The 13,893-nt window shown below is 41.9% G+C and overlaps 1 protein-coding gene across 3 annotated transcripts in view; it reads left to right on the top strand.

The window, feature by feature from the left end:
* The window catches only part of ARMC1 (armadillo repeat containing 1), a 28,345-nt gene continuing 14,452 nt past the window's right edge, over positions 1–13,893 (top strand). Inside the window, exons 1-3 of one of the 3 annotated variants that reach the window (XM_072151819.1) lie at positions 1–157; positions 5,076–5,274; positions 11,510–11,601. In XM_072151819.1, coding sequence (XP_072007920.1) covers positions 5,113–5,274; positions 11,510–11,601 — 254 coding nt within the window. In that variant the 5' untranslated portion in view covers positions 1–157; positions 5,076–5,112. Of the gene's footprint in view, positions 158–380; positions 402–423; positions 494–5,075; positions 5,275–11,509; positions 11,602–13,893 lie in introns of those variants that run through there. The other 2 variants (XM_072151821.1, XM_072151820.1) reach the window with 2 other exon arrangements.

Below are 13,893 nucleotides of genomic sequence, written 5' to 3' on the forward strand. Positions count from 1 at the left end.
GTGACAGAGCTGTCTATTCGCTAGCCAATCACTGCCTACGTTTAGAACGAGGCAAATGATTGGTCGGGAGCGCCGGGCTTTGACAATAGCCAATTACAGATTCGTTCTGCGGGAGGTGGACCCAGGCCGCGGCTGGAGAGGCCCGGACCTGTAATCGGTGAGTGTTTACCGTGTGCGGTACCGGTGTGTGTAGGCAGGTTGTAGATGGGCCTTGCCGGGTGTACAGGGTCACGTGTGTCCCGTTACCGGGCTGTGTCATACGGCTGACGTCATAGACACATTCCTGGAGATACAGATGTGCTGGAATGGCCACCTGGGCAGGGTCACCGGGTCGCTCCAGGGGTCTAGTTGTATGATACAATCGGTGATGATGGGTTATTGGCATCTCCCAGCATGCCCCGGTACACAGGACATACACTGGGCTCGGCCGGCTGCAGCTTGTGCTTGTAGTCGGGTTCATTCACACCATGCAAATGCGATATTTAGTAGTAAGGTGCGTTTTAACCGCGCATACGACTTGCTTTGGATCAGGTCGTATTCGGCAGACACCGCAGGGAGAGCATGTGCTGCTATATATGTATATATCCATCACATCTACATAAGGAAGTGTCCAAATACATGTATAGAGGGTCTACAGACCCCAAATACACAACTAATACAGACTATTGGGGCATGATATGTACCCTCGTTGCCCATAGGGGTACAATGAGGTGCGCTGTAATGGAAATGTAGCCTAGCCAATCACATGTGTGGTCAGAGGATGTGTTGGATCCATATTACTCTGATCCTGGGGTATTGGGGTGACTGATGATGGGACCAGCTCATCTTTATGGAACTTTCACTGATGATTAAAAGATGGGGCATGCTCAAATTCAACATGTTCAATCATCTGTTCACAGAGTGGATAAGCAGATGATAGTTGGAACATTTGTTGGGCAGAGCATGCATGTGTATGAAGGGGTATCAGAAGGAATAACTGACTGCAAGTGGGGGCTCTTAAGCCCAACCACTTCTATTATTGTCCCCCACAATGACAGTAACCAGAGGCAGGTAGGCTGCCTCTAGGCCCACCTGATTTTTGCATGTACCTGTGCAGTTAGGCTTATATGGAGCCAGATTTATCACAGTTTCTCATGCTAGATTGTAAATCCGTCCAGTCTAACATTGTGCCTATTATTTACTGGCTTACTTGTTTCCAGAACTATGAGACAACGTTTTGGTGTACAGTAACGTTTTTTGGCTCATAGTTATGTTTCACCTTGGGGCACGTTAAGCTAAGCCACACAAGTAGTAATAGGGCCTCCGGACTTGTCAAAACTCACAGAGCTCTGGCACATTCCCCCCAATCTCATATCAAAATAAACTGCCTTTAGGTGGTGGCCTAGGACGTCCATGGTCCACGGTGTGGGGTGCCTATATCTATGTAGCGAGAGCATATTGTTTTGTGTCTCAGGTTCCAGTATCCATCACAAAGGGGAGCTCCCCAGAATCTGGGACTCTCATGCATAAAACACCCTGGATGAATTGTAATAAAGCCTGTCTCAGCGTTTTCTACCCTGCTATATGTGATACATACAATTCATACATCAGTGGGATGGGGGACATTTCTTTGAAGCTTCTTCAGCAGGGTATGCGGGTCAGTTGTGGGTTTTAGTGACAGAATGTGGTTGAGAAGTGTGAATGGGGTTGTACAGCATAATAAAATCATGTCTGCTTTCTGCTATACAGTTACTCATAGATCCAGGTAATCGTATATTTGATATCCATGGTCTCCTTCCTTCCTTCTAAAAATCAACTTTTAAAATTATGCTAATAAGCCAGAAGTGCTCCTGGGATGTTACCAGAGAGTTTCACAGGCTGTTACACTGTTTCCCTTTCTTCTCCCTCTGCCTGACGTAATCTCAGTTCAGCACAAGATGTTTCAGGGTGGGATGAGGAAGTGCTCCTTGCTCACAGTAACATCCTGTGAATTTGAAACTTGGAGGGGCCCTGGTAAAGCCCCCAGGAGCACTTAATAATTTTAAAAGATGATTTTAGAAGGAAGGAGGCCATGGATAATAAATGTAAGATGATTACCACAGTCACAGTGCCTGCGTATATGAGTAAGTGTCCCTGGTTTATTATGATGGATTTTCCTCTAAGAAACAGTTTTGTAAACTTTGAGTCCTACAGAATTGTGCAGATACAAGAACACTATTTTGTGTAATTGTTACAATCACAGCCACGACACAACTTCATCTTTCTCTATGGGAAAGTCTCAGTGTGAATTTTACAATAGTTACATTTCCATGTCACTGGGTTGACCTTGAACTAATCGGGTGAGTTCTGAGCAGGAGAGGTAGGAAATCACTGGCGTGGAGTTACCGACACATTTTTGTGTATGGCTTATTGTGTAATTTTACCCCATTGGACATATGGTGCAATTTCATTGAAGATCTCTAAAAAAAAAAAAAAAAAAAAGCCTCCCCCTATTGAGTGCATTGGGGGTAAAAGGTACAGCACAGTAAACAAGTGTTTATCCGCTGTATGGGAACTTTAAAGGGGTTGGCTACACATGAAAGTAGAATGTGGTAAGTACAATAGATTAATAGGGTCCCCCATATTGTCTTTACCCTGGTAATCTGGAGGTCTCATGATCCGCTGTTGCAGGGCCCATGCAAACTGTAGTAAGCACAGAACCCCATAAGCCGTCAGCAGGACACGGTAACTCGTATGAAGTGCTGAAAACGGCTGCCAGTTGGTCACATGACCCTAAAGAGGAAAGTACAATATGGGACCCTATTGGACTGTTGTAGTTGCCAAGGTAAACTTTCTTTTGTGGCCAAAACCTTTAAGGTCTACACACTTTTTCGCTGTGCTATACTTTTTTTTTTATCCCTCAATGCGGGAAGTCTTTCCCATGGAAAAAGAATAGGTCAAGCTGACGCCCAATGTGTCCGAACCTTATTTCCATTTGACATGGAATTAACCCAACTTTACTCATTTGTACTTGAGCACCTTCACAAGACGATATAGATATCTAATGTGTGCCAGGCCCCTTTAAGATGCATCTGTGCTGCCTCCCAAGTCATTATATTATTAACAGGATTAAAGGGATTGTGTGAGATTAGGAAGAGAGATTTGTATTTCTTTCAGTACAAATGGGACTGAGCTGTGATGCCAAACACAAAGTACATGGACAAAACCAGTAAAAATGATCCAAGTATTATCTATATACAGTACAGGTAACGGCAGTGGTATGACCCCAGCATCCAGCAAATGATGTGTATATCCCACCCCTCTTTAGTAATGTCTACAATGGGGCCTGGGCCGCTTTGTAGTGTAGTGCCCAGATGTGTCAGTCCTAGGGCCCAGACAGTGATTACTAAAGGGGTTACAACAAATTCTGTTATCCCTTATCCACACGTTAGAGGTGGTCTGACTGCTGGGTGTCCCATTCTCTTTAATTGAATGAAGTGGCAGCTCAGGTATGCATCCTACCGCTCTATTCAGCACTCTGGGAATGGCCAAAATTGCTGAGCACAGTGCTTGGTTATCTCTGCCGCTCTTGTACACTAAAATATCGATATCCTCTTGTAAAGTTATTCAAAAACAAATGAATAAAGTTGGGTTAATTCAATGTCAAAGGGAAAGAAGAATCAGGCATATTGTATATCAGCTTGACCTATCCTTTGTTTCCATGAGAAAGACTCCCCCCATTGAGTGCATTGGGGGGGGTTCAAAAGGAAAATCACAGTGAACTAGTGTGTAGCTCACTGTATGGAAATCTTAGAGGTTGGCTACATGAAAGTAAATCGTGGTAACCACTCATATTGTATATACCCTGGTAATCTGAAGGTCTCATGATCCGCTGTCGGCCACATTCAGGACTTGGTGACGCCCCCTGCCCTGCCGAAATGGGGCAGGTCACTGGGCTGTGCGCTCATTACTTTATATACATGTTCTCCATGTCGGTAGATGGAGGTCCGCATCCAGGGAACATGCAAAATGTAATGAGCACAGAACCCCCACTGATCAAATTATGCTTTAATGCATATAATAGCAGCTGAAGGCTTATTATACCACCAGTCACCTCGCCTTCCCATAATGGCAGATTTTGGCTTCTGTCAAACAGGTGTAGGGTGTAATCTACTGTTTGAGTACATTCACACAAAGCAGTAACTGATCCTGTAAATTTGCACAAATGAATCGTATTTCTTTTGCATGTTTCAATTATGATAATTGCTTGTCAGTTACTACATGACAAAACAACACCAGGTAGTGCTAAAATCTCATGTCATCCGGATCTTTCTCTCCCCAAATGTTGGTAGCACTAAAATTTCAGCAGGAAATCTCCAAATAATTGTACAGTGAAGTTGCATTCTCCATCCACCCCTTTCCATAGACTTTTATGTTTAGTATAAAGGGGACCTATCATCAGATTTTTCACAATTAAACCTAATGACAGGTTTCCACAGAAGTCTTCATACTGTGCCCCATGTTTTCTTTTATATAAAAATCCACCGGTCTTTGAAGACTTCTGCGAAAACCTTATGACAGGTTCCCTTTAAGACAGATTTATGTATGAATTCAGGGGGGGGGGGCACAAAATCTGAGGTTCTAATAGAATAAGCAAAATAGTTCAGTCCTGTCCCCTTGAAATATCTTTGCTATTGTGATTAATGTTAAATAATTATCACAATTATGAGACATTGGTGCTCAAAAATCTATCACTGTCAGTGTAATGTTTGGTCTCCCCTCTAGTTTGGCTACACAGCTATCAAGAGGATAAATGTATGACCCACCCCCCTCTGTCCCCCCTATCTGCATAGTGGTCATCTTGCAGGTGTCTGCTACTTCTTCATTGCACTGGGACTTGCAGAAATGGCTGAGCCCTGTATTCGCCATTATTCTCCATCCATCTCAAAGAGATCTATTCAGCTCTTTCTTTCCTCAGACAGAGGTAAACTGGTCCCCTGTTATTGTTGTAATTTTTGGGCAAACCTTTATAATTATTGATTTATGGTAGTTGTAGAAAGTTTGTGATGGTGAAATGAGTTTTGTCTATATTAATCTTCTATCTCCCTTGTTTTTAGGTATTCTGTGCGTATGGCATAAAGACATCCTCTGAAAATGAGCGGGGAGCCGGATGCACTTGCGGTTGTCAATCAGCTGCGGGACTTGGCTTCAGACCCTTTGAACCGCCGAGCCATTGTACAAGATCAAGGCTGCCTGCCGGGCCTCATCCTATTCCTAGACCATCCCAATCCCCAAGTTGTTTACTCCGCCTTATTGGTCAGTGCAAGAATGTATATGTGGTAGAATGCTAATTCCATCATAATAATGCTGATTTACTCTTCGACTATTAATTACTTATGATATCATCATAGATACATGAGTGTTGGCAGCCTCCTCTTACATTTGGGATTTAGTGCTAATGATTTGGCTTCATCTGGGAATGTGACACAATGCAAGTTCCGGTGCAGCCATAATAATAATAAATCTAAGAGGATTCCTACCATCAGAATTCTACCTATTAAGGTAGATAAAGTACGTCATGACAGTAGCCAACTGCAAACAGCTATGTCTCTTTAACCCTGGCACCTAGAAATACAACTGGTGTTAAACTAAACATCAAACTATCATGTCAAGATAAAGTCTCATATGTCTTAACAAAAAAATAAGTAAAATATGTTATGATATGTAAAGCTTTTCCAGAGATATCGTCATTTAAAGAAGTGCATAGCGAAAATTGACCTGGACATTCTGGCACCAATGACCATCGGTCGTGAAGGGGTTAAGCGTCATTGGCTGCTAATGGTCACATAAGAGTGTCCTTAGATGGCTAACGGCAACACCTTCTGACCCCACAAAACACATGCCCACAACATACAATATAGATACAATATATTGTGAAAAACAGCACTAGGAGCTGTTACTAAAGTAAGCAGCTCCTAGTACCTGAGTGAAGTTGGCCCCCCACCTTGTTCAAATCAAACAAAATTGGTGTCAAACGTTTGTGCTACGTTTGTGCTGGATTGTGCAGCAGAAATTTTTGTTTGTGCCGCCATCATTTTCGAGATTTTAATTAAAGTTTCCAGAGGTCATCAGAGGTCAACCAGCCCCCCCACATTGCCCAAATCAAACAAAACTGGTGCCGAACAATTCTGCTACATTTGTGCTGGTTTGTGCTGCGCAAATTTTTGTTTGCTGCTTTTGTCTTGAATATATGAACAGAAAATTAAAGTTCAAAAGTTCAAGCAGCCCCCCCACATTAACCGAATCAAACAAAACTGGTGTCAAACGTTAGTGCTACGTTTGTGCTGGTTTGTGCAGCAAAAATTTTTGTTTGTGCCGCTATAATTTTTAAGCTATGTTCAGGTGTTTGAGGTGTTTAGGATGAACTGGTAAAAAACAAACCTAGTGACACTTCCCTGGTTTGATCACCAGGGGGAGCTAGTAAACACATTGTACTTTGGAAGAAATGAACTCTGATGACCTCTGCAAAAAAGTATGAATATATTAAAAATTATAGCGGCACAAACGAAAATTTTTGCTGCACAAACGTAGCACTAACGTTTTACACCAGTTTTGTTTGATTCGGTTAATGTGGGGGGGCTGGCTGAACTTTTGAACTTTAATTTTTTGTTCATATATTCAAAACAATAGCAGCACAAACAAAAATTTGAGCAGCACAAACCAGCACAAACGTAGCAGAATTGTTCAGCACCAGTTTTGTTTGATTTGGGCAACGTGGGGGGGCTGGTTGACCTCTGATGACCTCTGGAAACTTTCATTAAAATCTTAAAAACTATAGCGGCACAAACAAAAATTTCTGCTGCACAAACCAGCACAAACGTTTGACACCAATTTTGTTTGATTTGAACAAGGTGGGGGGGCCAACTTCACTCAGGTGCTCCCAGTGCTTAACCAAACGCATCAATGTTACACTGCAAGTGTTATCGGAAACCTCCAATAACGCTTTTTAACACTACTACGCTGTACGCTACAAACGCCAGACCGCTCTCAAAACGGTCCGGCGTATTCATTAGGGGGCGGGATTAGGGGCAGCGACTGCCATGCGTCATGAATACGCTGGATCGCTTTGAGGGCGGTCCAGCGTTTGTAGTGTACAACACAGCAGTGTTAGCATTATCGGAGGTTTCTGGTTACATACTGAATGGATATCAAAGTAGTTGGCAAACATTAGGTTCATTGCAGCTGTCAGTATACTCGCATCATTTTGAGTAGATAAAATTATAGCAAACTCACTTGTTTGAGAAGTGTTATTTCTGCATTTGAGCCAAGGGATATAAACAGTAAAATGTTCTCATTTATGTGAATAAAGCACTAGGGGTGCATTAGAAACTTCCGCTTTAGCTCCAGAAGTCTGTCTTTTCCTGTTTTTCTTTCTCAGCTTGCTCTTTCCCGCTCCCCTCTACTTTAATTTGGAAACTTAAAGGAAAACTACCATTAAAATCCAGCATGATAAACCGGGGACACTTACATATCCAGGCACAATGACTGGTGTAATCTTCTTATATATATTATTTATGGCCTCCTTCCTTCTAACCTGCAAACTGGACCTGCAAAGGCAGTTGCATTCTGAATGAGCATTCCCCCTTTACCACTGTGTACTCACTGCTGCTGAGATTACAGGAAGGGGGGAGGGTGAGACTGAGGCAAGCTGCTGCTCAGTGTAAAAGCCTGTGAAGCCAAGCACAGCAGACATCTGTAACACCCCCACTTCTGTAACACTTCTGACTCACTAGCATAATTTGGAAATTTTCTATTTAGAAGATAGGAGGTAACAAATAGAAGACGTTTACCACAGTGACAGTGCCTGGGTTTATGAGCCTCTGGTTGATTATGCTGGATTTTGATGGTAGATTTCCTTTAAATTGGTTGCCCATGACAATTTTCCTCTTGCTACGATGTCGTCATGTCTACAGCAAGTGACTGCAATCACAGAGATCAGCATGGTTAGGCTGAGAATAGTGTTATGTCGAATGAGCCATTGTAGAAGTGCGGTGGGGAGGAAGAAAAGAGCCACATAATTAAGAAATAGCATTTTTCCCCAGTTGGATATATTCCAGAGTTTCTTATACGAAGCTGTACTATTCATCTCTGCAAAGTACGTTGAAAAGTTATATTATTCAGTTAAATAATTCACTTCAGTATTTATGTGCATAAGAGAGATGGAAAAATAAAGTTCTTCCAGCCCCTCTCCCTCCTGTATTGCTGCTATTGGTGTGTACAGATTTTCCTGCATGTTCATTCATTACATGACCTGCAAGTAAAGCACATTTCTGAGTACAGAGAACAGGGAATTGCTCTTACTCTGCAGTTCTCAGGCTATGAGGCATCTAATGGTGACCGGGAAGAGTACAGTATTGTAATTGCAGTGGAGTCCAGGAATTATATAGCCCTTTAAGGACACAACCATTTTGAAGCTTAAGGCTCAGCCCCTTGTTTTGTTATCTGAGATGTTTCCTTTTATATGGTTATAACTTTCGAACACTTTAAACTACCAAAGTGATTTTGAGATTTTTTGTGAAATTTTGTACTTTATGTTAGTGGTCAGTTTAGGTTTATGTGTTTTTGCGTTTGTTTATGAATCATTCATCATTTTCAAAATTCTCAATGATCTTGTTTTCAGTCAAGTCTTTCTTACATTTTACAAATTTTGGAGAATATGATGTGATCTGATTATGTAAAAGTAGGGAAGAAATTTATCAAACTTGCATTAGTATTTTCCAAGTGGGATAACATTCCCCCCCCCCTAATATACCGTATATACTCGAGTATAAGCCGACCCGAGTATAAGCCGAGACCCCTAATTTTACCACCAAAAACTGGGAAAACCTATTGACTCGAGTATAAGCCGAGGGTGTAGTATACAGCCAGCTAGCCCCCTGTAGTATACAACCAGCCAGCCCCTGTAGTATACAGCCTGCCCTCAGTATGCCTAGTGAATAATAAAAAAATAAACTTAATACTCACCCTCCGACGATACTCACCTTTGATGCTTAGTGGCGGCTCCCGGTCCTCTGCGGCGGCGGCTCCTGATCCTCTGCGGCGGTTTCTCTCTTCTATCTTCACTTGCCGGCAGTTGCGTCCATGCGACCTGCCGACGGGCGCACAGTGCGATGCGACGGTGCGACTGCCGGCAAGAGAAGATAGAAGAGAGAAGCCGGCGCCGAGGTTCCGAGAGCCGGAGGGTGAGTATTTATTTTTTATTATTATTGACTCGTGTATAAGCCGAGATGAGGTTTTTTCAGCACATTCTTTGTGCTGAAAAACTCGGCTTTTACACGAGTATATACGGTAATCTCTTTATAACTTTTTATTGGATTTTATGTGGGACATGATAGGTAAAAATCCACATTTTACATTGTTTATATGTGGGTTGAATAATTAATTTTTTTTGTATGTCACTATTAACATTTAGCATTTTTAACCCTTTAGTGCCATGGGTTATGGGTTTTTACGTCGGTCACTAACTGGTCTCCGGCTAGGCTGACGGGTTTCTCTATTGGCCTAGCTTAAGTTCTGCAAGGATCACCTGTGCAGGGAAGAGCCATGACCATGCTCTTATAGTCCAAATCGGAATGACATCCGATCAGGACTCTTAATCTGTTAGATCCCGCGGTTAGAGCACTATTGTGGTGTTAAAGGACACCTATCACCAAATTACTGGTAGTAGTGTCCTAAATAAGCTTCTCCTTATGACACTATCGTGTTTTACATGTATTTCAGCATTTTTATTGCCGAAAGTGCTTGAGAACTCTCCCCCCCCCCCCTTTGCAAGCATTCCGCCTGAAAAGTTGCAATCCTATATGCAACTTTTTTTATATGCCAAAAAAGCCCAGCAAAACCAATAATAAATCTCCCCCATTGACTGCAAGCATCGCCAAAGGAGACAAGAAAAGATATTTTTTAGTTCTGCTAAAATGAAGCCATGAGGGAGCGGAATACGCCAAAAGTATTTAGCTGGAATGTGTTTTTAGTACTTGTGTTGCCAAACAAACACCAGAGAATAGCGAGTATTTTGTCCCATTCTCTCCCTACCTGGGATTAACTCTGTAGTGAGCAGGTGGTCCCATAAGGGTTGATGGATTCAGTCTGGTGGATATTAGAAGTAGCCCTGTCTGGGGCAATGCAGTATATTGTGGGCACATTTTGAGGGTGAGGTGAGTGGTGCCTGTACATAGGGATTGGCTCCATAAGGACCCTACACATCGGGTAATTTCTATACTGTATGTGATCTGGATAAATCCTATTCTCTGCTATTGTTTTACGATGCACATGTTTCACATGGAAATCTGCACTATACCCTGTGTGTAGTTGGCCATATTAGTGGCTATAGTGGGCTGTGTATCAGAACCTGATGGAAACTATTGAGATGGTGATAATTATAGTTTTTCTTTAGTAAAATTGTAAAAATACCTAAAAAAAAACCCCCAATGTAAATGAGGTACAAACTACAGATAAGATATATATAGCAGGGGAAGGAGGTTTAGCAGAGCTTACGGTCTGTGTAATAGCTGAGATGTAGCAGCGCTGAGAGTCATTGTGGTTTTATATCCATCTCATGGATCTCATCTCTCTTTTTCTACTGGGAGAATATTCAGAAGCTAAATAAAGTGTAGATAACTCTGTACCCTGATAATCTAAGCACATTGTCAGCACACAGCATCTCATAGCACAGAGGAATCATGAAGTGTCTGCCACCACATATGGGGTACTGTTTTACTCGGAAGACATTGGGTATCAAATTTTCTGGAGTGTTTTGCTATTTTATCTACTGAAAATGTGTAAATTGTTTGAGCCAAAAAAATAAAAATTGAAAGTTTAGAATGTAAAAAAATTTTTTTTTTTTTCCAAATAACCGTTTTTTTTTTATAAATGCAAAACATATAGCCCACATCTAAGAAAAAAACATGTTCAATGCAATGTGTCACGAGAAAATGATCTCAAAATCCCCTGGATATGTTAAAATGTTCCAAAGGTATAACCACTTAAAAAATGGGATGTGTGACGAAGGTGCAAAGTTGATAAGAGGTTGAAGCCTGTTGCCCATGATTGAGTAAAGTCTAAGATACTCGGTCCATTTGCGTGTGGGATGTCGCGGATCTACATTCTGTTTGGTGATTGAGGGTGCGTTCACACGTTCAGTTTCTCAGATGCAGTTTTTGATGTCATAATCAGGAGCGGAATGAAAAAAGAAGAGAAGCGGCTTCTCTCAGTGATATGTTCTCACCCATTATGATCCACACCGGATTTTGGCTTCGAAAACTGCATCTGAAAAACTGGACATATGAATGCACCCTCAGGCTTCAGTCCAGGATATCTTGCAGTTGCACGGAGCAGGTTTCTCTGACCTGCGGGCAATGGGCTTGGGTCAGAGGGAGACGCCTTCCATCTCTAGTGTTGTACTACGTGAGAACATATACATATAAATGCACTAAGTGCGCTGTGTGATTTTCGGTCCCACTTTGGTGATTTGCTTTCTATTTGTTTGTTTCAGGCTCTTCGCTATCTAGCAGAATGCCGCGCCAACAGAGAAAAGATGAGAAGCGAACTGGGAATGATGTTGAGCTTGCAGAACGTCATTCAGAAGTAAGTAACGTATCTGGAATGTGATGTAATGTGGTGTGAGGGGCGGACATATTTGTTAAACCAGACATGTCACATTATGGGCTGTATTCAGTGAGTTAGGTTGCTACAACATCATATACATGTGCAAGGAGGGGGGGGGCATATGGCTACCAAGTACAAAGTCACATGGCCTTATTTATGCCGCAGGTAGCAGTAGCCACAGGTAAGCATCCAAGCATGGACAAGTAGAAGAGCTTCAGTACACAGCAGAAAGCTATCAAGCCTACAGTTGCTATAATGAAATTTGAGATTTCCCTTCGTTGACGAGCACGGCGAGACAAAGGCTTATGATATTAAACCATTAAAGGGAACCTGTCATCAGAAATTGACCTAATAAACCACTCCCAGTATATTGTCAAGCAGTTGAGTAGCTTCTGGGTCATATTTCTTTCATGGCCCAGTGTGGTGGCATCATCCAAAAAATGTACTGTGAAGAGGGATTTAAGTTAGATGTATAAAGTCAGGGAGGCGGAGAGTTTAACATTGAAGTCAAGCTCTCCCTGCCTCTGAACACCTCCTCCCATGTAGTTGACATCTATCACAGGACCTCAGCAGATGGGATCAATGATGTCCATGGATGCAGAAGCATCAATTACAGTAAAGGGAGGTTTGACTTCAGTATTAAACTCTCCGCCTCCTTGACTTCATAAAACCAATTTACATCTCACTTCAAAGTGTACTTTATGTACTTTATGTACATGCTCAGTAGTGAAGCTCCTCTGCTACAGATAAGAAGAATAAGGCAGTGGGAAGAAATGCCTGCTCTCATGTTAGAACTTCTATACAGATCAGGAGAGTCGGAGCTAGGTACATGGAGGAGTCGGTGTCAGGATTTTAGCTTACCAACTTCACAGCCCCGCAATATAATGGTGGTCAATTTGAAAACTGTAGTAAAATTGAGACTGTGAAGATATAATTGATGGATGCTTAGGGATACGAGTTTGTCTATTTTAAGGTTAGTCACACAACGGCCAAGGAAATTCTGGTGACAAATTCCGATCCCTTTGACATTCCAAAAATGTCAGGCGCCTCGCACAGATCATAAAGAGAGCGGAAAGGTTAAAGAGGAGATGAACAATTTCTTTTCCTAGGTTAAATATGCCTCCCCCCGTCTGCTGATTTACCTCCCAATCACCGCTACTTTTTAATAAAGTCTAATTCCTACTTGGAGAGCGTATCCGAACAACGTCTCCTTTCCCGCAGCGCGTTAACCCCTTCAGCCCTCCGCGTCTGCTTGACTGCACTCCACTTGGACGGAGAAATCTTTTTACAGGCCCCTCGGCAGTGACGGGCTAATCTGCTCTCCACAAGGAAACTAAACTTTAAAGACATTTATGTTATGTCAACTTGGGAACTCTTTGTCAGCAGAAACCTAGAATGTCAAGTCTGACTTGAAGTCAAGCTTAAAGACATATTTCCTTGACTTTTGGCGAGAGCAGAAGTGACACCTTCCTACAGTTCCATGCAGACATAACACTGAGCGCATCCGATGCTGAGCATAATAAAGAGCAGAGGAGTTTGTCAATGCTGGTATTTATGCATGCTTCACACATTTTAATGTGTCCATATGAACTACATTAAAACTAGCAGCCTCAAATGTTATTTAATAATTGAATTTTATGGTCTGTAAAGAAGGACGTTCCCTCCGGTAACCGCTTTCTTTTCTATTCCGAAGGCTAAAGTTTTTTAATTAACTTTCCTCTCCCCCAACCCCCCGACCTTCTATAGCTTCAGATAATCGACATGTTAAATAACTATCAGCCTGTGGAAAAAAATAATAAAATAGAGCGAGCTCCGGCCGGATCATCTGCCGTTTTAACAAGCTGAAGAAAATCCACTGCTGTAATCTGTTCTTCTAAATTAGCATTCACTTAGGGTGATTAGGAGCGTTAATGTAGTACAAGTTTAATTATCAGCTGTCCCTTAAAGGTGCAAACGTCTCGGGCGTCATGCATGAATATTCTCCAGCGCTTCTGATGGCTTTCACGTTTCGCTCGTAGGGGCTTTGTTCTTTATGTAAAGGAGATTCATAAATGTAAAAAAAAAATACATATACAAAAAATATAAATGATATTGTTGACTGGGTTAGGGCTTTTTTTCCCCCAAGAATAAAAAAAAAAATCCAATTTTCTTCTTGAACACAATAACATCCACATTTATTCACATGTAATCATGTCATCTTTTTCCAGGACATCATCATAACTCTGCAAACCCTGAATTCAGTTTTTTTGTAACATTGGAATCATTGGCCCC

Source organism: Engystomops pustulosus, chromosome 5 (genome assembly GCF_040894005.1).
Source record: "Engystomops pustulosus chromosome 5, aEngPut4.maternal, whole genome shotgun sequence".
In the NCBI taxonomy this organism is placed as follows: Eukaryota; Metazoa; Chordata; class Amphibia; order Anura; family Leptodactylidae; genus Engystomops; species Engystomops pustulosus.